Source organism: Candoia aspera, chromosome 8, assembly GCF_035149785.1.
Source record: "Candoia aspera isolate rCanAsp1 chromosome 8, rCanAsp1.hap2, whole genome shotgun sequence".
Taxonomy (NCBI): Eukaryota; Metazoa; Chordata; class Lepidosauria; order Squamata; family Boidae; genus Candoia; species Candoia aspera.
In genome coordinates this window covers 78,010,958-78,037,000 of record NC_086160.1, presented here as the reverse complement: position 1 = coordinate 78,037,000, position 26,043 = coordinate 78,010,958, and the positions used below count along the sequence as shown (strand labels likewise).

Here is a 26,043-nt window from a genome sequence, read left to right as displayed (position 1 = left end):
CCCTTTCCCAACACGGCCCGCCGATGGGCGCGGCCGCAGCTCCCCCCTCCTAGCTGACGTGGCCAGAGGCTGGCTGGGAATCATGGGAGCGGTGGTCCCGGGGCCTTTGGAGGGGGCAGGGGGAGGAGAGCTGCCCCCGATGGTGGCTCCCTCCTGGAGCGAGAAGGCGCCTCCAGGCGATGCAAAATCGGGGCACAGAGGGGGCCGGGAGGCCCGGCGGGGCGCGGCCGGGGGGGGCCCGCGACGCTGCCCAAAGACTCGCAACGCGGCTCTTCGCGGGCTTTTTGGGGGAAGCGGCGCAAAACGCGGGCGGCGCGCCGAGACAAAAGGCGCGGGTCCAAGGCCCCCCAGAACCTGAAGCGGCCCCGAAAGGTCTGGGGGCGCGCGAGGCACCCTCAGGCCCGGAGAGACCCGACGCGGCGACGGTCTGCACGGGACACCCCTTCGGCCGGGCGCGCGGGGAGGAGCCTGTCCGCAGGGGCGGGGCCCTCTGGAGGCGGGGGTCGCTGGGCCGGGCGGGGGCGGCGCCATCCAACTGCAGCGGCCGCAGCAGCAGCAGCGCCGCCGCCGCCCGCGGAGCCCGGAGAAACTTTGCCGCAGGAGCCCGGGCGGCGCCTCCACCCGCGGGATGAGCCTGCTGCGGGGGTCGGCGCTGCGGCCGGGCGAGGAGCCCCTGCCGCCCTGGCTGCCCAGCCACGTGCAGGTGGCGGTGGTGCAGGCGCGGGGGCTGCGGGCCAAGGGGGGCCCGGGCGACGCCTTCGTGGCGCTGCAGCTGGGCCGGCAGAAGCACCGCACCTCGGTGGCCACGCAGAAGGGCGGCTGCCCGCGCTGGGAAGAGCGGTGCGCGCTGGAGCTGCCCCCGCCGCCGCCCGCCCCGCGCCCGGACCCGCACCCGGACCCGGACCCGCTGCTGCTGCAGCTGGTGGTCTGGCAGCGCGCGCTGGTGGGCCCGGACCGCTTCCTGGGCCGCGCCGCCGTCCCGCTGGCCGCGCTGCTGCAGGGCGGGCGCTCCCACCCGGACCGGTGAGTGGCGGCGCGCCGGGTTCCTGGGCGCGTGCAGAGCGCGGGGGGCGGGGGGGGGGCGGCGCGCGGCTCCCCTCCGGCGCTGCGGCCCCGAAACGCCGAGTCGCTCCGGGCCGCAGAAGGGGCCCTGGGGCGGGGAAGGGGCTTTGCCGTCCCTCCGGCGGGGTCGCAGCTGGCCCGCGCGGGCGGGGGCCGGGGGAGCCCCGCGGCTGTGCTTTCCTGGCTGCTGCTTGCGGGAAGGGGGGCTCTCCCCTCCTCCTCCTCCCCCCAGCCAGCGGGGCTTTTCGGGGCCAGGCGCATTCTGTGCATGGGGGGCGGCGAGGGAAGGCCTCTCCTTGACCGCGGGGGGCACAGCTGGCGCTCCGGGATCTCTGGCCTCTGGCGGGCCGCGGGGTCTGCCGGCCCAGGGAGGCCTCCGGACGGAATGAAGCCTTCGGCTGGGGGGCTGCCGGCCCGGCTCGCTCGCTGGCCGCGGATGCGTCGTGGCGGGCGGTACTTTCTAAGCGGAAGCCGCGTTCTCTCGTTCGCCCCCGGAGGGCCCAGGAGCAGCCCGCCTCTGGCGGAGGGGAGCCTCTTGGTCGCCGAAGAAGCCCGCCACGTCTCCTCGGGGCCCCGGCCGGCGGGCGTAGAGGCAGGGAAGGGTGGCGCCGGGCCCGCCCTTGCCCTGGGGCCCCTCTGGAACTGGGGAGGAGGCCTCTGGGCCTGCCTCGCCTCGCCGGTGGGGGCAGAACCCCTAAAGGGGCAAGACAGGGCAGCCTCCGACATCCGCTGGGGATGGTGGATCTCGCGGCCTAGGACTCTTAGGAGTGGCAGGTGCCCCATCCGGGCAGGGCAGGTGGCACCCGTCCACCCTGAGGGAATGCTCCGAAGGGCCTGCAGGGGCCCCAGGAGTCAGGTGGGGTGTTCCTGAAGGGGAACGTGGCTTCTTGGAGCAGAGCAGCCTGGGGTCTTGGCTGGCTGGATGGCTTGGCCTCCTGTGTCCCTCTTAACTGCAGGTTGCTGGCAAGTTCTGGCGGGGTCTTGGCAGAGACGGGTGTGGACCGATTCCTTTCCATCCGGTCCACTTGGGTCCATTTGGTGAAGCTGGTTCCAGTCCAAAAAGCCTGTCCCTCAGGGCAGGGTCTTCCCTTGTTGCCTGTGGCATAGGTGATTCTGCGGGCTCTGGCAAATCCTGGTGTTTCCCTCCCACCTTCCCTCGACCTGCTGAGCTCTGAGCAGATGCCCACATTGTAGAGGATTTTCTTGGCACGGCCTTTGGCCTGGGCACTCCTGGTGCCCGAGATGTGCTCCCCGGCAGACTTCTGCTGGCAAGCAGTGGGTAGTTGGGTGGGACACCAGTTCTCTTCCCCTCGCACTGAGGATGTGACCGAGTCAGGTAACAAAATGTCTGCAGGCAAGCAACCAGGCTCGGAGAGCGCGGGGGACTCCACAGCGCAATCCTGAGCTACAGAGGTTCTCTTCCCTTCCCCTTCCCTTCCCTTCCCTTCCCTTCTTCCTTCCCTGCCTTTGCGCTTTTGCCACGGGCCAAGGTAAACGCTTGACTGTTTAGGCATCTGCACAGGTCACTTCTCGCCTTTCCCTTCCTGGTGCCCTCCAGACGTGCTGGTCTTTGACTCCCACGGTTGCCAGACAGCATTGCCAAAGTTGAAGTTGAAGACTGCTTGTGGGAAGGCTACTCCAAGCGGCTGGCGCTGAAACCCACCCAGCTGGGCCGATTGGTTCTGCCACTTTAGCCCCATTTCAGCTACTTGGTGCAGGTGTATAGTTGGGGCCTCCTGGAGAATGTTCTGCAGTTTGGGATGTCGGCGTGGGGGAGCCAGTCTTGTGGGGCGCCGCCTCCTCCTGCGGCTGGATTTCAGGGACGGCTTGGGGGGCTGACCAGGCCCTGTTTGAGGGCATCAGGAGCTCACTTTGATGCCTCACCCGTCTGTCTACCCACGCTCGGCAGTGCTGCGTCTCGCTGGCTTTGCCTGCTGAATGCGTCTGTTGTTGTAACCACAGAACCCACCGGCTGCATCCAGGATGTGTCATGAGCTGACTTTGGCCGAGGTTGTGTTTTTGTTCTGCGGTGTTTCTGTATGCTTAAATTGTCTGGCCACTTGTTGCCTTGAATATTCCACCTCGAGTGGACAGGGAGCACAACTTTGCCCAGGAGGTAATTTTTTCCAAAGGCGCGTTGAGGAGGCGTGCCAGGAAGGCTAAGCTGAGGTGGAAGGGCTGGGCTGCTGCTGGCCCTGGCACTGCCAGGCCTTCTTCCTACACCTGGTGCTGCTGGAATGGAAGATGCCCAGAGCCTCAGTTGGGGTGACACACAGGCTTGCCCCATAGAGAGCTCCCTGCACCCCCTCTCCTTTGTCTCCCCGTGGCCCAGAAATCCCTTCTGCTTCCTGTTTTTGCGCAGGAGGAGGCCTGCCTGATCACAAGCGATTGTTGCAGATGTCACACAATTGTGTGAACTCTGGGCTGTTCGCTTGAGATAAGGCTGGCTGTTTGATCTCCAGCCACCTCTGGCCCAGCTGGGCCTTCCCTAGCACAGTCAGACTCTGGCCATGCCTAGCATGGTCTGCGCCTCCGGGATCTGCAGGAAGTGGTATCTCCTACTGTCGGTGGATGGACCTGAGTGTGTGCTCTCCTGGGTCCCTCCCACCGTTTCTGATATTGCAACATGAGTCCACTGGAAATTAAGAAGCAACGAAGCTGACATGGAAGAAGAACAGGGTTGTTTCTCCTGTATAATAAGGAAATAATTTCAAATTTCAAGGAGGTAAATTTAGGTTAGCGCTAGGACTGACTTCCAAATAGCAGTGTTGAGATGGAAGAGGCCATTTCTGCAGCTTCTTATGAAGTGTCCAAAGAAAGAGTCCCCCGATGGGAGGAGATGGGCAGGGACAAATTAGATAGATAGAGAGAGAGAGTTGGGCAGATCACAAGAAAACTCGGGGCTCCTTACCACTGCTTTGGTCAGATCTCATCTGGTAGGCCTCTGGGCATTGCAGTTCAAAGGCCTCAACTGCTGGAACGCAAGGGGGCCGCGATGGTGAGGGGGCTCAGGTCCAGGAAGAGGGCTCACAGGAGGTGGGCCCGGACAAGAAAAGGATTGTCCTGCAGAAAGTGGAACTAACTGTGGGCTTAAGCAAATGGAGCCACAAAGTAGAAGCAGAGAAGCTCTGGGGCTGTTGGCCAGCCTGGTCTGGGTGAAAACGAACATGGTTCTCGATGGTGGGCCTCCCTTGCCTGCACTTGGGGCCCTGAAGAGCCTTGGCTGGAAACAGCACTTCAGGGTGTTTGGAATCAGGCTGGCGACCCATTCAGAACATGTCCCTCTCAGTTCTCTTGGCTGAAGCCACCTGCTCTTTTCCTGGGCCTGAGAGAAGGCTGTGCTACAGCTGTGCTCCCTTCCTCAGGGTGGTAAAGGGTAGTTTCTCAAGCTGGCCTTGCCCCAGAGCGAGATGCTGCAACTTCCCCTTCCTCTGGGCCTACCCGCTGCCCAGCACAAGTGGCTGCAAGCTGATCTTGGGGCAAAGTGCCGTTGGGGAGCGTTGCGTTAGCTGTGCATGGAGGATTTCCTGGGAGTGTTGAAATCTGGCACTAATCAACACTCCCTGGCCATCACAGGCATGGGAATGGTTGCTGTCCACAGCCCTGGAGAGCCTCTGCAGTCAGCCGACACCGGCCTTCCCTCCTGTTAGTCATGCTGGCTGGGAATGTTGGAAATCCCAAATCAGTTTTTCTGGAGCGGCCTGGGAAAATAGAACTAAGCTGAAGTTCTGAGAGTGGCCAGAATTAGCCAGAATTCCTGTCTGTTACTCACGTTTGCCATACTGCCTGGGAATTCTAGGAATTCATCTAAAACTCTTGGAGGGAACCAGAATAGGAAAGCATTTATTTATTTATTTATTTATTTATTTACTTACTTACTTACTTACTTACTTACTTACTTACTTAGCAAATGTGTATGGCCGTCATCTAGCCAGTGGTGATCTGGGCAGCAAAAATAAAAATGCAGCACCCAATAATAACTAAAAAGAACCAGCTGCAGGCCACAATAAAATCTAACAAGCTCACTTACCCAGGCTCCTTAACGTCCCGGCTCCTGTGCCAGGCCCTCATGGCCCTCCAGAAGGCCGATAGAATCGGGACCGTCCAAATCCCAGGGGAGGTGGTTCCCTAAGGCAGGCGCCGTGACAGAGAGGACAGCCCACATCCTGTGTCCCACCAGGTAACTCTGCTTCACCGAGAGGACCTCTGGAGCACGCACGCCCTGCCAGATCTGGAATACGGTCCTTGGCTAGTGGGCTTGCAAGTCTAAACATTGAAGCACTGTATCTGTTGGGCTTTAGTGGCAAAGCTGAGCCTGAAGGATGAAAAACCGGAGGTCTTAGGCATTCCTCCTCTCCCAAAAGACCCTGGGGCCAGCCCCCTTGACTTCAGACGGTTTGGCAGTGCCCGCTGCCCTCGCCCGCTTTTGTGGAGTGCTTCACTGGTGGCATTGCAACCTGTCTGATTCCAGGCTCTCTTGGAAGACCCAATTCTGAGCTGCTGTGGAGATCTGAAGAATATTAGTGAAGGACAAGCCATGTCAGCCCTTCGAGGTGGGCCAGGTCAGGAAACAGGCTCCGCCAAGACTCTAGGAATGCTGTTTTATTGTTGTGGGGAGCAATCACAGCCTCTTGAAAGCCTGCCAGGGTTCCTCTCCGCCCTCTTTGATTTGGGGTTTCTCTTCCACACCTTCCCTGGACGGAGCTGCCCTTTTTCCTCTGGTAATGGCTCTTCCCTTCCTTCATCAGGGTTATCTCCACACTCCTTCACACCCAGCAGAAGAAATTACAGTTTAATGCAGCTGCTGCCAAAGATATTTTGGAGTTAAAGCTGAGAACCATTGTTGTTCAAGGAGCTCAAAAGGAATGGTGGGAATAGACTGCCCAGGTGATTGATTGATTTACTTCATGAGCAAAAAGACAAACAAGTTCAGCATCTTGAAATTCATGTATTTCCTGAACCACGCCTATTATTCTTAGGAATCAGAGTTGGAAGGGACCTGTCATCAAGGCCAACCCCCTGCACCCTGCAGGATTCCCTACACCATCCCCGCTAGAAGGCTCTCCAGCCTCTGTTGCAAAACCTCCGGTGAAGGGGAAGAAGCCACGCCATATGGTAATCGGTTCCAGAAGTTCCCCCTCATGTCACATCTGTATCTAGTCCTTGAAGTTTCATCCCATGAGTTCGAGTCTTCCCCCCGGGGGCAAGTGAGAAGAAGTCCGAACCCTCCACAATGTCACGGCCCTTCAGGTATTTGGAGACAGCTGTCAGGCCCCCTCTCAGCCTTCTCTTCTGCAAGCTAAGCAGGAGAATTAAAATGGATTTGTCTCCATCTCAATAGAATCCGTGCCTATCAATCTCCTTTCGCAACCCGGAATGCACCACGGCCTGGGTGGGCACATGGAGGGAAGGGGGTCCTGGGTCATCCTGACGTTCTGCAGCCTTCCCAAGCCTTCCGCTCTCAGAGTTTGTTGGACTGCAGCTCCTGAGGGTGCAGGTTGGGGAAGGACAGCCTAGGGCCTGGGCTGGGGAGAGGATGAGAACCCCCAATCCACAGGCGTAAGGGGAGGCCTACCATGCGTGCAGTTGTGCTTTGCCTTTTCTGACCTGTACCTTCGGTGAGTGCAAGAGGGGGGTCGGGAATGCTGGTGTGCTCTTGCGCTGCCCTCACTGTGATTGGGGCCTGGTGAAATGCCCGTTGTGCAAATGCCCTTTTGACTTTAAAAGTGATCTATCCTTCAATTAGGAAAAATCCCTGTATGGATAAGCACAGTTTGCTTATAGGCATAGTTCACTTTTGAGAAACTGAGTGCAAACATTCACATAGCTGTATTCTGTTCTGATTTCACGATAAATTGCTGTCCTGTCCCAAACTTTGTGCCCTAATCTTGGTGCAGTTCTTTTCCTCCTCCCGTTTTTTGTCTTTGTCCCAGCCACCTCCTTCCAAGGAGTCCCTCCAGAGCTAGATTGGGGGGCGCGCACTCGTTTCCTGTGGGCTTGGCCTTCTGCGAGTCTCTGTAAGCATCCCCTTGCCTGTTCAAGTGGGCTGGAAACGCTTCTGCCTCTTCCAACCCTGCTTTTGACTGAATGTGATGGGGAGCTCTGCCCTGAGCAACTGCTTGGGAAAAACACCATCTGAAGGGGTGGGGTGGGGAGGGGAGGGTTGTGGGGGCAGGCAGAGAGGCCTGGGGGTCCAGGGCGGTCTCCTCCCTAGCCGGCTTCTGGGGCGCATTGAATCCAAGTCAGCACAGGCCTGCTTTTGTTGCAGTTGTGCTCTGGGTACATCTTCAGCCAAGATGCATTTTCAAAAGATCTAGGAAGCATGGAATAATGCAAACTCACTTGGCAGGTGGTGGTGTTTATAGGTTGCAGCGCCTTGCAAATTTTACGCAACTTTGCCCAGGCTGGACTGTCTCTGGAGAAAGAAAGGAAGGCGGGCAGGCTGAGGCCTGATAGGTTGTCTCTTGCACACCTCTCTGAAAGACGTCTGTAGTGTGTGGGGAGCAGAGACTAGGGAGAAAGACCTGGCAATCCACTCCCGGAAACACGCCAGTGAAAGCCTTACGGATTACAGCAGAATGTTTTGCGATATAGTGCTGAAAGTTGAGCCCCTCAGGTCGGCACTCAATATGCTGCTGGGGGAGAGCCGCCTTCTCGAAGTAGCGCCGAGTTTTGTGACGCGGACGGAGTAAAGCCTCTGGGACCTCGCATGTGCTGGTGCAGCATGACTCAAAATGAGAAGTAACAGCTGCAACATCCGTTAATAATTGGGACATGGAATGTATGAAGTATGAATCAAGGAAAATTGAAAGTTGTCAAGAGTAAAATGGAACGCCTAAAGATCAACATCTTAGGTATTAGCGAGCTGATGTGGACTGGCATCGGCCACTTTGAATCTGACAATCATATGGTATACTATGCTGGGAATGAAAAATCTAAGAGGAATGGCATAGCATTCATCATTAAGAAGAATATCTCAAGATCAAGTCTAAAGTACAACGCCGCCAGTAGTAGACTAATACCTGTATGCCTACAAGGAAAACCAGTTAATACTACTACTGTTCAAATTTATGCACCAACCACCAATGCTGTAGATGAAGAAATTGAAAACTTTTACCAAATGCTGCAATCTGAAATTGATCAAACATGCAATCAAGATGCTTTGTTAATTATTGGCAACTGGAACGCAAAAGTTGGAAATGAAGAAGAAGGATCGGCAGTTGGAAAATATGGCCTAGGTGACAGAACCGATGCTGGAGATCACATGACACAATTCTGTAAGACCACTGGTCTATTTATTTGCAATACTTTTTTCCAACAACACAGTCGATGACTATATACGTGGACCTCGCCAGATGGATTACACAGAAATCACATTGATTATGTTTGTGGAAGGAGAAGATGGAGAAGCTCAATACTATCAGTTAAGACAAAGCCAGGAGCCGACTGCGGGACGGATCATCAATGGGTGATGTGCAAGTTCAAGCTGAAGCTGAAGAAAATGAAAGCAAGTCCAGGAGTGCCAAAGTATGATCAAGAGAACATCCCACCCGAATTTAGAGACCACCTCAAAAGTAGATTCGATGCACTAAACACTGATGACAGAAAACCAGAGGAGTTGTGGGAAGACATTAAGAACATAGTATGCAAAGAAAGTGAAAGATCATTAAAAAGGCAGGAAAGAAGGAAAAGATCCAAATGGGTGTCAGATGAGACTCTGGAACTTGCTCTTAAATGCTGAGTAGCTAAAGCTAATGGAAGAAAGAATGAAGTGAGAGAGCTAAATAGAAGATTTCAAAGGGCAGCTCGAAAAGATAAGGAAAAGTATTATGATGAAATATGCAAAGACCTAGAGCTAGAAAATCAAAGAGGAAGAACACGATCAGCATTTCTCAAGCTGAAAGAACTGAAGAGGAAAGTCAAGTCCCGAGTTGCTATCCTTAAAGATTCTATGGGCAGTACATTAAATGACGCGGGTAGTATTAAGAGAAGATGGAAGGAATATACAGAATCACTGTATAAAAAAGAGTTAGTCGATGTTCAGCTATTTAAGGAGGTAGAATATGATCAAGAACCACCGGTACCGAAGGAAGAAGTTCAAGCTGCAGTGAAGGCACTGGCAAAAAACAAGGCTCCAGGAATTGATGGATTACCAATGGAGATATTTCAACAATCAGATGCAGCAGTGGAAGCCCTTACTCTTCTATGTCAAGAAGTTTGGAAGACAAAGACCTGGCCAACTGACTGGAAGAGATCTGTATTCATACCCATTCCAAAGAAAGGAGATCAAACAGAATGTGGAAATTACCGAACAATTTCATTGATTTCACATGCTAGCAAAATTTTCCTGAAAATAATTTAACAATAATTGCAGCCTTACATCGATAGAGAACTACCAGAAGTCCAGGCTGGATTTAGAAGAGGACGTGGTACGAGAGATACCATTACTGATGTCAGATGGATCTTGGCTGAAAGTAAAGAATACCGGAAAGATGTTTACCTCTGTTTCATTGGTTACGCAAAGGTGTTTGACTGCGTGGACCACAACAAGTTATGGCTAATATTACAAACAATGGGAATTCCAGAGCACTTAATTGTACTCATGCGGAACCAGTACACGGATTAAGAGGCAGTCATTAGAACAGAAAACGGTGACACTGAGTGGTTCAAAGTTGGAAAAGGTGTGTGGCAAGGTTGTATACTTTCACCCTACTTATTCAATATGTACACTGAACAAATAATTTGAGAAGCAGGAATGTACGAAGGAGAGCGGGGTATCAGAATTGGTGGAAGACTCATTAACAACCTGCGATATGCAGATGATACAACTTTGCTTGCTGGAAGTGAAGAAGACTTGAAGTACTTGCTGATGAAGATCGAAGATTGTAGTCAGCAATACGGACCATGCCTGAATGTGAAGAAGACGAAGATACTCACATATGGACCAGTAAACAATGTCACAATGAAGAAGAAATTAAAGTCATCAACAATTTCAGTCTACTCGGATCAACAATCAATGCCAAGGGAATTAGTAATCAAGAAATCAAACTACGTATCACGCTGGGAAAATCTGCCACCAAAGACCTATCTGAAGTTTTCAGAAGTAAAGACGTCAGTTTAAAAACAAAGGTGCGTCTGACTCACGCCGTGGTCTTCTCGACGGCCACACGTGCCTGTGAAAGCTGGACATTAAAAAAGGAAGACAGAAGAAGAATTGGTGCATTCGAATTGGGGTGTTGGCGAAGATCATTGAAGACACCGTGGACTGCCAGAAGAACAGACAAATCAGTTTTAGAAGAAATACGACCAGAATGTTCCCTAGAGGCGAAGACGACTAGGCTGAGACTCCCATACTTTGGGCCCATCGTCAGGAAAGACCAATCGCTTGAAAGGACACCACACTGGGTAAAGTCGAGGGCAGCGGAAAAGAGGGGGACCTTCAATGTGATGGATAGATACAATTGCCGCAACAATGCATGCAAACAGTGGAACAGCCAGGCATATGGCGCAAGACCAAACAGCATTTCGTTCTGTTATACAGAGGGTCGCCATGAGTCGTAAATGACTCAACAGCAACTAACAACAACGACAGGCCATTGTTCCTTCATAAAAGCTCTGTGTAAGGAAATTGGGATTTTCTACTACAACTGTTGTCTCTGGAGACTTTGGAACCATCAGTCACAGATTCCTGGATATTGTTAGTCAGAGCCTTGAAGGGCATTTGGGGTGGGGGCAGCCACCCCAAATGGACCTCCTGCCCTCTGGCCCTTTGTCTCTCTCCTGCCAGCTTTCTGCTGAGACAGCAGCCAGTCGGTCACTCCTGACCGGCTTTGCTTCCGCAGAGTGGTTTTCCCACGCAATTTGAGGTGTTTGGGCTGAGCTCCAAAGCTTGGGTGGAGGGACTTGGTGGCCCACAGACAAGGCTTGGAATGGCTGTTTGAGGCCAAAGCCCTGGGGGAGCAGCTGCTTGTGTTGTGGCCGAGGATTTGAGCGGCCGGAGGAACCCGGTGCCTGAGCGGAAGGGCTAGAGAGGGTACTCCCTGCGGGAAGTAATGGGGCAGGGGAGCCTCCAGGGTGGCACTAAGAGCCCCAGCCCTTTGGGCAAGGCCATGTTCGGGACAAAAGGCATCTCTTAGGGAGGAGGAGGCAAACCCGGCCCTTGCTGCCTGGGCAGGGGCCTCCTGGCCACGGGCTCAATAGAAATAAAGCTTCTGGTCCAGTGGGATCAGCCTGCCTTGGACCCAAGAGAGTTTCTTCAGGAGTTCCACCCACTGGAAGCATGTATGGCCCCTGCCCGTGGAGGACGGGGCAGTAGGGCTGGTAGTTCTGGACCCAGTGCAAGAGAGAGGAAGCAGGAAAGCAGCCATCTTCAGCCTGCTCTGGCGGACAACCTGCTGCTTGTTATGCCGGTTGAGCCTGATGGGTATTGTCATCACAGCCCCCTATCAGAGAGCACCCTGCCGGAGAAGGCTGGGGGGAAATTCTCATTGGGCAGGCAGAAGGCACACTTGCGGACACCCCTGTGGCTGACCCAGAGAAGGGCATCTGAACTGGGACCATCTGGGGCCATCTGGTGTTGGCAGGCAGCTTCCCTTCTTTTTATAAATTTTATTAAAAGTTTTGCAAAGAACATAATAACGAACACAAACTAATAATGAGTAAAAGAAACAAAGGAAGAAAGAAGAAGTGCAGAAAGAGAGAATAGAAAGAAACAGAAGAAGCTTCTGATTTGTTTTGCAGCAAATATAAGTACAGTTACAAAATTAACTCTTACTCTATGGTTAAAAAAATAAAAAAGTTCCCTTTTTTCTATTATCCTTTCCCCCCCCCCAATCATCAAAACCACAAATCGTAAGTGCATTTTTTTCCGTTTGGCAGGCAGCTCCGAGGTGAGAAATGTCTGCCAGAGACATTTAATAAATAATTTATTAAATTTATGGGCCGCCCAACTCCTTTACCAGCCAGAGATGAGAAAGCCAGAGCTTGGATAACTGGTGGTGCCTAAGCGGGGCTTGAAAGCTTCCCTTGGGGAGGGATCTTAGACTGGGAGGAGACTCCTGAAGCTGAGTGAGGGCAGAGAGCTCCTTGCCCAGCTGTCTGTTCCCACAGTGGCCAGGCAGCTGCCCAGGAGGGAGACGAGGGGTGGAAGAGCTCATAGCTGCTGGCACCCCTTGCAGGCCAGGACTTGTGTGGTCCCAGGAGGCCCTCCATGGCTTGGCACTCGGGTGTCTTCTGCCTACCCAACCCATGCATCCCATACAGGGGTACTGACCCCCCCTTCCCATGGCATTCTGGGGGAGCCCTGGAACCAATATTTCTTGTTCAGGGCTCTTTCCCCTGGAGAGTCGCTGGGTGCACTCTCGCCTGATGTTCAGGAAAGCGGTGAAGACAGCTGCTTTGTAGAGCTGTTACTCCTTCAAAGTGTTGCTGGAGTTGAGACGCCAAGGAATGGTACTGATTATTGTATTTGCGGACTTTGGGTTTGCTGATGTTTTAATGAAACTTGTGTTTATATATTTGCTTTGATTTCAATTGGGAGGCTGTAAGCCACTGGGAGACGTGATGGGATGGGGCAGTCTATACTGCGAAGCTGGGGGGAGATTTGTTCTGTGGCCGCTGCAAAATGACGAAGGAGAGGTTAAGCTCAGACCAAGCCCTGGGGCAGCGGGAGTCACCTGAGGGGGGTGCACGTGCGCATGTGGGCATTTTGGAATCCCAGAAAAGACCTGTGTCCGAGGTCTGTGATGCCGAGGTGTTGACACATGAGAGAGGAAGAAGAGCCAGCTCTTGCTTGCTCGCTTTGCCTGCAGGGCACACGTTGTACGCCCAGCTGCTGGTATCCCTCCAGTGGGAAGACAAAGGAGCGTGAGATGGGAGGGAAGCCTTCCACGTGGGATATCTGTCTCGTGGAAGTCTCCAGGGCATGGCAGCCTGTTTGGGATGCAAGGGCTGAAGCTCGTTCCAGAAAGAGGCGTTGGGTGGAAACAAAGCAGGTGCCCCCCAGACTCAGAGCCACTGGCAATCCCAAGGCGGGCACCCATAGGAGAACAGGCGCCTCTCCCATCCCCGGGGCTGGACAAGGAACGGGGTAGCCCATTCCTGCTTTGCTTGTCTGACTATGCAGTTCCCTCACTCACCAGTTTTGAACACCGGTGCCTTGGGAGTGGCGCGCAGGCGTTTGGGAAGCTGCCTCTGCTGCACAGAGGTGCACCGGGGGGGCTTGAGGTTTGCTTGTCTGCGCGGGTGGGGACCCTCGGCAGCCCCGGCTGGAGCGGCTGGAGCGGCTCTCCCTTTCTTCTCATGCATCTTCCTTGGCTGCTGGAGAGGGGCTTTTGGAGGGGCTGTGCCCGGCTGGGCGGTGGCAGTGCTGGGAGGCCATCCCTGGAGGGAGGCGTTAGAAATGGCAGGCGGATTCTCTGGGGGTGAGGGCTGAAGCTTGGAGGTGGCCGTGACTCTGGAAACTTCCTTTCCGGGTTTGCGGACCCAGATCTTCCCCTTTTGCCACCTCGGCAGCGCTCCCTCCAGCGTTCTGCCGCAGGGCCATGTCCCGGCGTGTGTGTCCATGTCCCAGCGTGGCCAGACCGGTGTTCTGGGAAACGCAGAAGGAGAACGGGCGCCACAACCGTCTCCATCTGGGCTTCAGAGAAAGGCCTCTGCCAGCCCTGGAGCATTTGTGACTAAACCAGAGGATGGATTGCTGTGCATCTGTTTCCTCCTTTGCTGGGGACTTGGGTGTTTTGGAAGAAGTGCGCCTCCACTGATCTCATGGGCTCTGAGGTTCTTCCCCCATATTCCCTGAAGCTTCTCCAGATAAACATTTCCCCTGGACATGGGCTGTTTTTCTGTTTTGGCAAGGATGGGGTGAGGAAGCTGGGCTGTGTTGCCAAGCGCATTCTGAGGAAAGCGTCCTTGGAATCCGTGGGTGGGAGGCCAGGGCGGGGCACCGATCCGCCCCTTCTTTCTCCAGGCAGAGGTGGGACCTTCGGCTCCGGTGGGTGGGCTGAGTGCTCCTTGGAGCTCTGTTTCCTCCCTGCAGAGGGGGAAGGAACGGCGGTTGTGGGATGAGTGTGCAGTTCCACCAAGTTGGCACGGTTTTGCTGCTGGGATTGGTTTCATTTCAGTGCCTTGGCAGGAAATGCCCCCAGCCTATCCTGTGCAGCACATGGTTATTTTCAGGCAGTCTGTTTACTCTGGAGACTTGGTTCTTGTTTAGGCTCGTGGGGGCGGCCTCCAGGGGAGGGGGTGATCTGGCCAGGGACTTTCGGGGCAGAGATTGGCTTCCTCCTCCTCTAGAAGACAGATTGCCTCCCCTAGATTTTCCAGCTTTTTTCTGCCTGGTACTGTAGAGTGGCACCATTGAACTATGCTGAGTCTTGACTTGCCAGTCTGGGTGCACCGAGGGCTTCCCAAGTGCCCCGTCCCGCTGCGACCCCAGCAGGGGGCTGCTCTTTCTCACAGAACGGCCCTGTGGCCTCCATGCAGTTTCTTTGCTGAGAGGCCCTCGTCCTTCTGTGGTGGAAGCCAGGCTGGTTCTTCTGCTTTTCTGCCTAGTTTCAAGAAGGCCCTTTGGAAACAGTGCAGAGAAATGCCAAACGGGGGTCAACCTGCCTGTCTGTGCCCCCGCCCCAAGCAGCTGACCCTGGGAGCTTCTCCCCACCCCAGCACTGACCAATTCCTTTTCCATTCCATGACGTAAGTTTGGAGGGCTGAGGTGACCTACTAGACCAGAATTTCTCAACCATGGCTGGTTGGAGAATTCTGGGAGTTGAATCTTAAAGATCTCAAGGTTGAGAAACTAGACACAAAAACCTACTAGACATAAGAACCTGCAGCAGCTGTAAAACAAACAAGGGGATGAGATGCTAGAGGGCAGGATGAGAATGGTCGGGAAGCCCTGGGATGTCTGCAGGCCGGTCACAGTCTCTCAGCCCAGCCTTGTCATAGTATTGTCCCTGGGATAAAATTAGGGAACCCTTTCCCATCTACACTGCCTTGAGTCTCAGAAAAGGTGAGGTAGAAAAGCAAGGAACTATTTGTAAAGATAAAGGTATGGAAGCAGGTTGCAAGGTCAACCTACCTGGGGCTGTCCTTGAAGAGCATCTGGGAGGTTCAGCTGGTGCAGAACAGGGCTTCATCAATAGTAAACGGTGTTGGTATTCCAGTGCACACAACTCTGCTGTTCCACCAGCTGCTCATTGCCAGTGTGCCCCCGGGCGCAGTTCAAGAGGCTGGTGGTCACCATGGCCCACCGTGAAGGGACTGGGCTACTTACGGGGCTGTCTCTCTCCAGTTATTTCTACCCGTCCCACCTGATCCAGCAGGATGGGTGTGCTCCGGGTCCCATCGGCCAGGGAATGCTGGCTGGAGGTGTGCCTTTTCTGCCATAGCGCCCAGCTTGTGGAGCAGTCTCCCTCCAGAGATCAGGATGGCCCCGACCTGTATTTCTCTCAGCTGCTACGAATTTCAGTTGTTGTAGTTACAATTGTAATGGCTTTTACTGTTCTCCTTTGCTTTTAAACATTGTTTACCACCCAGTCACTTGTTGAGATGGGCAGCTACACAAAGTGACCTGATAAATAAACAAACAAATAAACACACACACGCACATGCACGCCTCCCTTGAGAGGCGGTGGGCTCAGCTTCCCTGGGCATGACCAGCAGAGTCAGAACAGCCCTCCAGTGGTGTTGCAACTGCAACTCCCACATTCCTGGAAGTCCCAACGTATCTGGAGGTGCCAAGATGCTGAGGGCTGCTGCAGTTGTGTCCTGCTTTGTTTGAAGGATGGGGCCGAGATCTGCACAGCCCCTCCTCATTTTGGACTAGGTGGTCCCGGGGGTCCTTTCCAACTCTACTTTCCATGGTTCTGTGAGCCTCCCTGGGCTGCCAACCTCCTTTCCTCGGTTTGTTGGAGAAGGCTGGGATGGCGCCTTGCGCAAGGAAGAACAGAAGAAGAGGAGTTGGTCTGAAAGCACCCTTCATGAGGATGCCAGTGGGAAAGGGCATGTCTGGTCTGCCCCTTTCACCATTGGTTTACTAAGCTGCTGTGGTCATTTAGGGGCTCTTTCATCTTGACTCCAAAGCTCTGTATTTCAAGTCTTGGGTCTTCTGCGTTGGAATGATTTCAGACCACCTTGTGGATGAAATTGCTTGCAGCGGTGTTGGTTCTGAATGATGCTGAGCTCACCATAAATTCCTCCTCCTGGTGGTGAAAATCAAGTGTTGACAATTGACATCAGCAGCACGTGCAAGATGATTTGCAATTTTGGTTTATTTCAGCTGTTCAGGACAAGCTTAAAATAAATCTCTTGGTCATTGGATAATAATGGATGGACTGAAGGTAGTGTGGCTGAGGCTTCTCCTAAAGAAGTACTTGGGCAATTGTAGCTAAGCATTAAAGCACCTTCTTTCAGTTTCAGTATGTGAGTTGCCAAAGCGATGGAAGGACAGAGAGTTGTATCCCTGTGTCTCTGGGGCTGGGGTTGCTCTGTTGCCCTGACTGGTGGCCCAGGAGATGGAGGAGGAGAGCGTGCCCGTTGATTCTCCTGGACTGGTTGGTAGCTTTGGGTGCCACTGACTAGGGTGCCTTGTTTTTGACCAGCCTCACAGATCTGGGATGTCACTTTGCAGTGGCTGTGCTGGGGGTGGCAGGGACTCCCCGGTTGGAGCTAACATGTCTGGGCCTGAAGCTATTTGATCTCTTCACTGTGATTTTCCATATTGATGGGATCTGACCGGTGGATGCCCTTGGTACGCTGGTGGCACATTGCTCTGTTTCTCTGCTCAGCCAGACCCAGGAGTGACGGCTTGTCCCTGAATGATGGATTCACCGAATCTGAATAAACTGTAGCTCATTTTAGACAGCATAGAAACAGGTGTGTTGAATGGGAGTTCTTATGGGCTGGGTTCCTAGATGCTTAGTTGGAAGGTGCGGTTGGTGTTCTTCTGGTTTGGAACAGAGCAGCTTGTCCGGTATGCGCAAGCTCTGCTTGACTCCTGCTGTTTTCTCTAGGGTGGCCCTTGGCAATGATCCAGCTGCCACAGGAAGGCAGCAGCCAGACTGGTCCCTGGTTCCTGGTTAGAGGGAACAGGCCATGCCAGTTCATTTGGATGCTGGTTCAAGGTGCAGCGGGTTGAGTCACAACCCTTTCGGCCTGAACATCCCGTGCAGTTCCTTTCCTGAGATCGTTGGGCTTTCGTTGTGCAGCTGTGCCTGTGTTTAATAAATGGTAGAGCCAAAAGGATTATTCCCCCATAACAAATCTGGTGAATTCTGTGCTGTGGCCTAGGTGGGTTTTTGAACCCCTTTTATTTGGGTTAATGTATGGTTGTCTAAAGAGAAGAAGAGGACAACCAGCAAAAAGGTGGATGGACTCAGTTAAGTGGCGACGAGTCTGCTGTTGGAAGAGCTGAAGGACCCCATTGGGGACAGATCGTCCTAAGTATGTGGTCACTAGGAGTCAAAAATGATTTGATGGCACATAATGAATCAGTGGTTGGCTAACTGGCAGAGCTCTTTGAAGTGATTCTATTTTTGTTATAATATTCTGCCCATTATTTTATTCCATAAGAGCAGGCCTCTGGAGAGGGACGTTCAGCCATGTGCCTCTTCCAGGAAGCTTCACCTGGAAGGGCCAGAGCCCCTTCCAGCCACTTGGCACTCAGAGGCAGACACAGCTGGGGAATATTTCATTGAAAAATGTGGGTTTTTTAATTTCATGGAGTGCCTAGCATGCGTTAAGACTTCTGTTTCGTTCATTCAACTCTCTACCTTGTGTGTAGTCCAGTGTTTCTCAACCCTTGGCAGACTAATACGTCTAGACTTCAACTCCCAGAATTCCCCAGCCAAGGATGAAAAACACTGGTATAGTCCAGTGACTGAACTTCAAGGTGTTTATAAAACAGAGGAGTGCAAATTAAAATGGCGTACAGTAAAAGTAGGCAAACGATAAAACAAGTAAGCCAGCAAATGGCATAATGAAGTTGATCAGACCTGGAACAGATTAAAAACCCTGAAAAGATAAAAATGTCATTGAGGCTAAAAAGAGATCTGGGCCTTTTCTTCAGGAGCTGCCCATTGTATCTTTCTTGGCGAGGTCACTTGAAGGTCCAAGCAGGTGTAGTGCAGATATGCAGCTCCCAGACCAGTCCACCCCTGTGTGCTGGATAGAAGGGCTGTGCTAACACGTTCATCCTGGCCACATGAGAATCCCCCAGAGGCTCTTCGCTGGTTTGCCTGTCGTGGAAAAGGGAGTCTGCTAGGAACTGTCCATGTGCAGCTGCTTCTAAGCCACAGCACTTTTCAAGAATAAGAATTAAGACGGCGACTTTATTTTCTTGGGCCTGTCAAATCTATGATTTAAACTTGTCTTTGGTGGTGGTGATGTTTGTTATTGGCCTGACCTTATTTTCACTTTTGTTTAGAGGTAAGTTTTGGGGGAGCCTGAAAATTCAGGCTTGGTTTTGAAACATGGCTGCTGAAAGTAGCTGTAAGTGCCCACCCGGGGACGGAGTTCATCTCCTTAGCTTTATAGCCAACCAGCTCACCTGCTTCTCTCTCTCCTGGAGATCAGCATCACCTTGTATCTCAAACCGTAGCAGCTTCTCCTTCCTGGCACGTGCCTCTCCACCCTCAGCTGACTCCGCTTCTTCCTGCCAGTCCCGTGATTCAGCTGGTCGACCACGTCATTCTCTCCTGGGATGTGTGCCGCCTGCCTTCTTCAGGCCAGCTGATGAGCAATGACCTTATCCGACCCATACCAGCTCCCCCGCATCTCCCTCCAAGCTCCAGCATCAGCAGCCCCTGAGCAGTCCAGCGGTAGAGAGCCAGGAAGATGACCTTGATGGAGATATGCAGGAGACATGCTGGACTAGGCAGAGAAATGTACCTTGAGACTTGCAAGGTTGATGTCAGCCTTACGAGGTGGACCAGACAGGAAGCACGGCCAGATGAGCTAATTCCCCTTTATTGCAAGGTTACATTAACAGAATCTTGCAAGTCTGAAAGTACCTTTCTCCCCGTCCTCTTTACAGCCCCCAAACTGGGGAGGGTCCCTTTTGAGCCTCTTGCCCATCCACATTCCTGCTGTGGGCTAAGCTGCCTTTTATCTGACTGCTCCCTCAGTTGCGTCTCGTCCTGTCTCCTAGGGTCATTCCACATACCTACATCCAGTTCCTTAGTCCCTGTTTCAGCGGCACAGAGGGGCCGTTTTATGGCAATGGTGTGCAGGCAAGGTGGGGCCAGGCAGGCTTCTCTGCCATCTCATAGAGGAACTTGGGATGGTAGAGGGACAGAGTTTAATTTGGAGTGTGCACTTTATGTGTTGTCGCCTGGCCGTGTGGTGTATTGCAGCCTTGCAGCTGTGGGTCACCGAGCTGTGTGGATGGTGCAGCTGCTGGCTTTTCTTGGTGGACAGGAAGAAGAGCCCCCACCCTGGGTGGGAACCCCATGCCAGCTCAGAGCCCGCTGCAGCAGCTCCGTTCAGCTGCACGTTTCGGCTCTGAAGGAGCTCACGGGGTGCCCTCACTTAGGGGGGCAGAAAGAGGGCCTGGGGGTGGGCTGATGCCACCCCAGTTGCAGGCCTCACGTCCAGAGAAGAGCCAGCCTGCTGGAGACTCTTGGTTGCAGATTCACACACACACACACACACAGCATATGGGGGCTGCCCCGAGGGTCAAAAGTGTGTTCTTGATTCTAAAATGTGTTGCTGCCAACTCGAAGTGGTGCTTAGGCGGCTGAGAAACCTTATTGGACCTTAGAAATAGCCAAATCCCATCAAAAGCTCTGGATGTTGACAAAGGGGAACCGTGTCTTTCCACTTAGCGTGCCGTGCATGTGCTCTTTCTTGGCACACACTGGAGGGGGGTCCCTTTCTGCCCCCCACCTCCCACACGTGTTTTCTGCATACGGAGTCATGCTGAGATCAGTGCAAAGGCTTTCAAAGGGTGCCAAACCGTGGAGGGTGAGGGCGGCGGCCCGGGAGGAACTGGCTTGGCCACTGGGGGGGGTGGGAGGCGCAGGAGCAGAACGGCGGACCCTCTGTGCGAATTCTGATGAGGGCAAGTGCCAGGACAGAGGGAGAGGACAGGGTGCTCTAGGCTCCCCAGCCTGGTGCCTGCTGGATTTCCGGGATTGCAGCTCCCAGACTCCCCTACCAAGGGAGCGGAGGGCATCGAGGCCAGGCCGGCTGCTTTGGGGAAGGGCAGGTGGGATTGAGGCGCCATGGGGATGCCCCCTGCCCCTTGCAGTTTCCGGGAGTGACTCCCCTCCCCCGCGTCTCCAGGTGGTACAAGCTCCATTCCAAGGCCGGCAAGAAGGAGAAGGAGCGGGGTGAGGTCCAGCTGACCATCGAGTTCACTCGCCACAGCCTGACTGCCAGCATGTTTGACCTCTCCATCAAGGACAAGCCTCGCTCGCCCTTCCGGAAACTGAAGGACAAGGTGAAGGGGAAGCGGAAGTATGACCTGGAGTCTGCCTCGGCCATCGTGCCCAGCAGCAGCGGGGGGCTCGACGAGGACTTCGATCTGGGGGGCCGGAAGGACAAGGCGAAGGGCTTCCTCTTCAAGAGCCAGCTGCGCAGGTCCTCCTTGACCCGCTCCAGCACGTCCCTGGGCTCCGAGAGCACCATCTCCTCTGCCAGCGCCGAGGCAGGGGCCCCCTCACCCAGCCGGCCCAGCAGCCTCTCCGCCGACCCTGCCGGTACGAGGAGAGGACGTGGCCGGGGATGGGGTTGGCTGGCTGGGCCTGGGAAATCGCGTGGGGGGGACCCCCAAGTTCCCTTCTGACCCTGGGATTCCCTGAGGACACCGCAGCACCCCCCCGCCCAGATGTTGCTGTGAATTGAGCTTCAGAGTCAAAGGATCGAATTCCTGCCCTTGGTGCCATCCAGGCAGAATAAATAAATAGCTGCCTGGTTGCAGCTGGAGCGTCTGGCTGGGTGGCCCCCTCCGTGTCCTGGCTGGCAGGGAGTGGGCTTCGCCTCTGGGGCTTGGGCAGAGGAGGGACTGGGAAGATGTTGACGGCTCCTCAAGAGGCATGGAATTGGGTATGAGCCCCCCCATACTAAGGGTCTGCCAGTCACCCCCCCCCCCATGCCAACTTTCAAGCTGGGTGAGTTATTGTTTTCCTTGGAAAAAACCAGTAGGAGTCTGGTAGCACCTTTTCCAACTAAAATGTTTATGAAAGGCAGAAGCTGTCGCTCACTTCTGCCTTTCAGTAAAGTGGGTTAGTCGGAAAAGGGGCGACCGATGCCGAGGGGGCTCTCCTTCTGCTGTACCTTTGTAGGGCAGAGCAGCTGGGACGCTGACCGTGTCTTCCTTCCCTCCCTCCCTTGCAGGGAGAGACTTTCTGCCGTCACCAAAGCTGTCCCACAAGAGGGCCTTCAGCGATGAGGTCTCCCAGATCAACCTGTTGCCGGAACCCCGGTCGGTCCAGAGCCCACAGGCCCCAAAGGATCCCAGCTCCAGGTCCTCGCTCTGCATCAACGGGAGCCATGTTTACTGCGAGGAGCCCTCCCCCAAACCATCCTTCCTTGCCCTGGCCCCCCTCCCTCCCTCCCAGAGCTACCCCAGCAAGCAGAGCAGGGGCTCGGTGGCCGGACCACCGGCCACTGAGCCGGACCTGCTGCCCTGGCCTGCTGGTGGCTTCCAGAAAGGACCCCCGAAAGACCCCCCTCGGTTCATCCCCTCGCCCCCCATCTTGGCCGCGCAGGAGGAGGACAGGCTTTCCGTGAAGACCGTTGCCCTGAACAAGCACCGGGTCCGAGCCAGGATGGAGGAGAGCCTGCGGGCGGAGGGCAAGCCCAGTCTGACGGCTGCTTCCCTGGCTTTCCCCTCGGGAGTCGGGAAGGGGAGGCCTCAGGAGGCGCGGGAACAGGCCGAGGCCGGCACCTTCCGTCGCGGGAATGGCAGAAGCCACGGCCAGAACCAGGAGGCGGGGACCCCTGAGCCTGCATGGAGCCTGGAGGCCGCAGCCAGAGGGGAAGAGGGGCCTGGGAGTGGCACTGGCGGCAGTGGCGGCTGGATCGGTCTGCGAGATTCCAGAGAGCCGGCCCGAAAGCTGAGGTGAGCTGGCGTCCACAGGGCTGAGCCATGGGGTGGGGGGCGATGGTGTGTCCAAGAGGGCTGGGGAGCCGCGGCTGTGGTGACGGGGAGGGCTGGGTGGGCAAGAGTGGGGACAGCATTTCTGGGCTCCAGGGTCAGGTTGCTGTGCCTGAGCTGCTCTGTCCGGCCAGCCCCATGCCTGATGCTCTGCATGGGAGCTGGGACCCCTGGAGGAGCTGCTGCCCTGGGCGCGGGAGGCATCCGGCTGGAGATCCAGGGGTGGCTGCTGAGCTTGGGGGCTGCCCTGACCTTCTGCCTTCCTGGCGCTGGGGGCTGCCTTGGGAATCCCCAGCTGGCATGGATCGGCTGCCGGGCAGGATGGGGGACTGGCATAAAGGATGGCCCAGGTGGGGGTGGAGCCCCAGGGCGAGGCTGCGGGGGCAGAGGCTGCGGGGGCAGAGGCTGCGGGGGCAGAGGCTGCGGTGCCGTGGCTGGCTGCTTTCGAGACATGTGCTCTGCGGGGGCGCGGGGGCCCTTGAGGATGAGGCCTCACCCCAGCCTGGATTGGGCTGGGGAGGGGCTGCGTTGCCCTGGGACCGTCTGCGCTGGGACAAGCGCCTGGTGGGAATGGTGGCCATGTCCGGCTCTTTGACAGAGGGGAAGTTTCTCGTTCGCCGGGCAGTTGTAGTCCCTGTCCGTGGACTTAAGCCCACATCTGGGATACCAGTCCTGTGGGTGTGGGTCACGTTTCCAGATGGCCTAGGGATTCCCGGTGCTGTGGGTCTGGGGCCACCGGCAGTCCAGAAAGTCCCGTTTTCGCAGCTCCCGGCCCCCCCAGAACGAGACCAGTTTTCAGTTGTGCAGTCCTCTCACACACTCACTTAAATCAGAGTTGGGGTTGAGGCCCAGCTGCCTGGCTTCCGCTGGCTGGACGCTCCAGTCTTGCCGATGAAACGCCCTGCGCAAACGAAGTAGAATACCTTCTTCCAGGAGGGCCCGAATGCCCTTTCCCGTCCTCGCCCCTGCAGGAGAAAAACTGAACCCCAGCAGTCCAGAGTCAAGCAAGGAAAGGGGGACCGGCCCTGCCCGAGAGCTTCTGGGGGCAGCTGGGCCCAGCGGGGGGCGTTCAGGCTGCCTTCTGACGAGGGGAGGGCGCTTGGGCTGGTCGGGCCAGGTGCGGTGGCCGGTGTGGCCCCAGCAGACCTGGCGGGGCTTCTGGAGTCCAGTTGTGCTCTGGCTTGAGCTTCCACCTCGCCCGCCCAGAAGATGCCTGTTCAGGATGGTGGGGTGGGATGTGGGGACCCCGCTGCTTTCTGGGGGGAACCTCGTTTCTTCTTGCTTTTGGGGAACCAACGTGGGCCCTTCAGAGGAGCTGGGGCCCTCGTGTGTGGGGGGGAGGTGAGTCAGTTCCACGTGAGTCAGGCTGGTGCTGTGGGGGGGCCGGGGAGAGGCAGCGGGGGGTCTGTTGTGGAAAAGGGGAGCGGGAGATGCCGCTTGGCTAGGTTGTGCGTGCTCAGAAGAGTGAAGGGGTGGGCGTCCCGGGATCCAGGCCTGCTGGGCGTTGGGGCGGGGAGCGATGGTGAAGGGGGTCTCGGGAAGTTGTGCTGTTGTGCTGCTGGGGGAGGGGGTACAGTAGCACTGCCCTCCCCACCTGTTGGTGCTCAACTCCTCCCTCCATGTACTGTCTGAGTGCCCCATCTGGGCTGTGTGGCAGTGCCAAAAGGGCGTTTCCACCTCTCTCTGGAAATGGCACCCAGTAAAATGGAGGTGCAGTCATTTCTGTGGTCCTCAGGAACCTTTGGGGTCACTCCCGAAGCCCCTCTAAGTGGGGAAACCCTGGTTAAAATCGCAAGGAATAAGCACGTTGCAGGCACTTGGCGGCCTCCGTGTGGCACTGGGCCCCCGTTTGCCTTGGCAGCGTGGGTTTTGCCAGAGTCTGATCCTGTGCTCCTGTGGTTTGTTACCTGGTGGTGGTGAAAGGTCCTGCGCGTTCCAGTGGTACCTGGAGCAGCTTTGTAGGGAGGGGCATCCCAGAGGGGTCATGCACTGCAGCTTTCCTGCCGAGTTGCACTGATCAGGATGGAGGCTAACAACAGTCCACTGGAAATGGATCCTGCCCTTCGACCAAGAAAACCAAGCAGATGTTCACAACCAGCCCCATGTCAACCTGGTACTGGAAGATGAACCCAACCCCTGGTCAAAAGGTCTCCAAGAAGCTCCTGGAGAAAAGCTGGGGTCAGGTGGGAGCGGCACCGATGCGTTTGATGGGGCTGGATTGAAGTGGAAGGGACGTCCAGCTGCTGATGTGCCCAGAGGCAAACGGAAAGCTTGATGCTGTAACAAGATGTATGTGACTGATAGATGGAATACGAGGACCGTGACGGAAGGCAACAGTTCATTACGGTTCAGAGCAGAAATGTCAAGACAGAATGCTGATATTCTGGGAATCAGCGAACTGAAATAGACTGGAATGGGTGTGTGTCTGTCTGTCTGTCTATCTATTGATCTATCAAATTTGTCACTGCCCATTTCCTCCCACCAGAGGGTAACTTTACATTGCAGCAGGAGAGCAACAAATCATCTATTGTGGTCAAGAAAATGAGAAGCAGTGGAGTAGCCATCAGTAACAAAAGGATGCCAAAGTCAGTGCTCCAAATGACGCAGCGTTTTCAGTTCAACTCCGAGCCAAGCCTGTCCGTATCACAGAGATCCAAGTCGGTGTGTGAACCACAAATGTAGAGCGAGCAGGACGGTTCGGTGGCAATTTGCAGCAGCACGTCCTCAGAAAGAGCCATCGCGCTAACTATAGGAGACCGGAGCGCTAAAGTTGGGGGCAAACTAACTTCTGGAATAACAGGAAGATTTGGCTTCAGTGTACAAGAGGAGGAGACATCCTGACAGGGTTCAGCCAAAAGAATTCAGCACTGGTGGCAGAGACGGCCTAAAAGACTGCTCTGCGCGAGGACGTCGCTGCTACGGTGCGGGTTCTGCAAGGGGCGGTGCAGCGGCCGTGTTCAGCCAGCAGAAACCGGGCCTGGTGCTGACACAGGCTCCTTGCGCTCAAACTACAGAAAACGAAAACAACAAAGCAACAAGGCGTGGCCTCAGCTGGATTCCGCATCGCTATGTGACAGAGCTAAAGACAGATGTAGCGGATTAGATCTGATGAGTAACTGAAATGATGTCAGGAAGCAAAAATACTCCAGAATGCAGATTAGCCAGAGAAGGTGAAAGACTGTCTGCTGACACATTAAAAAAAAAAAGCTCAAGGAAGCAAAAGGCAGCAGAGGAAAAAAGGCCCAGCTCAACTCTGTGTTGCAAAGACAGCAAAAAGAGGCAAGGAGATGCAGCTATATGAGCGATGCAAAAGTAGCAGTTGAAGAGGAAGGACAAGATTTTTATTTAAGAAAATTTCAGAAATCACGAGAATCTTTCCTGCAGAGATGGGCATGGTAAGAGACAAAAAAGCGCGAAGGAAGAGGAGCTGCAGGGAAGAGATGGGGCAAACGTGTTGAAGAACTGTGGGACAAAAGATCCCCAGGCTAATAACACATACGAAGCCTTCGTCGCCGAGCTAGAGCCAGACAGTCCGGAAGGCGAGGTTAAGCGGGCTGAGACGGCGTTTCTAACAGCGACGCTGCAGCGGTTCGAGACAGACCCACGGAACCGCGGAACGCTTTGCGAGGCGGTGCAGCTGAAGTGCTGCTTGGTTTGTACGCAGGTGTGGAAAGCGCTGCGATGGCCAGGCAACCCAGAAAATGTGTGTGTGTTACGATACCCCAGCTGGCCATGCTGAGGAACGCTCAAACCACCAAATGCATTTGTCTCGTGCATTCAAGGTTGCTTGGAAAGAGAACACAAGAGCACAAGGTGCACTTGGAGGAGGCGGGGGGCACCCAGTTCACTCCGCTAACATCTGAGGAAGGGCAAAAGCGTTCCAG

The 26,043-nt window shown here is 55.1% G+C and overlaps 1 protein-coding gene across 1 annotated transcript in view; it reads left to right on the top strand.

Moving 5' to 3' along the window:
* Positions 1-552: 552 nt before the first annotated feature.
* RAB11FIP5 (RAB11 family interacting protein 5) overlaps positions 553-26,043 on the top strand; it is a 43,992-nt gene continuing 18,501 nt past the window's right edge. The window contains exons 1-3 of the mRNA XM_063309912.1: positions 553-1,023; positions 20,344-20,759; positions 21,397-22,123. Coding sequence (XP_063165982.1) covers positions 629-1,023; positions 20,344-20,759; positions 21,397-22,123 — 1,538 coding nt within the window. The 5' untranslated portion in view covers positions 553-628. The remainder of the gene's footprint in view (positions 1,024-20,343; positions 20,760-21,396; positions 22,124-26,043) is intronic.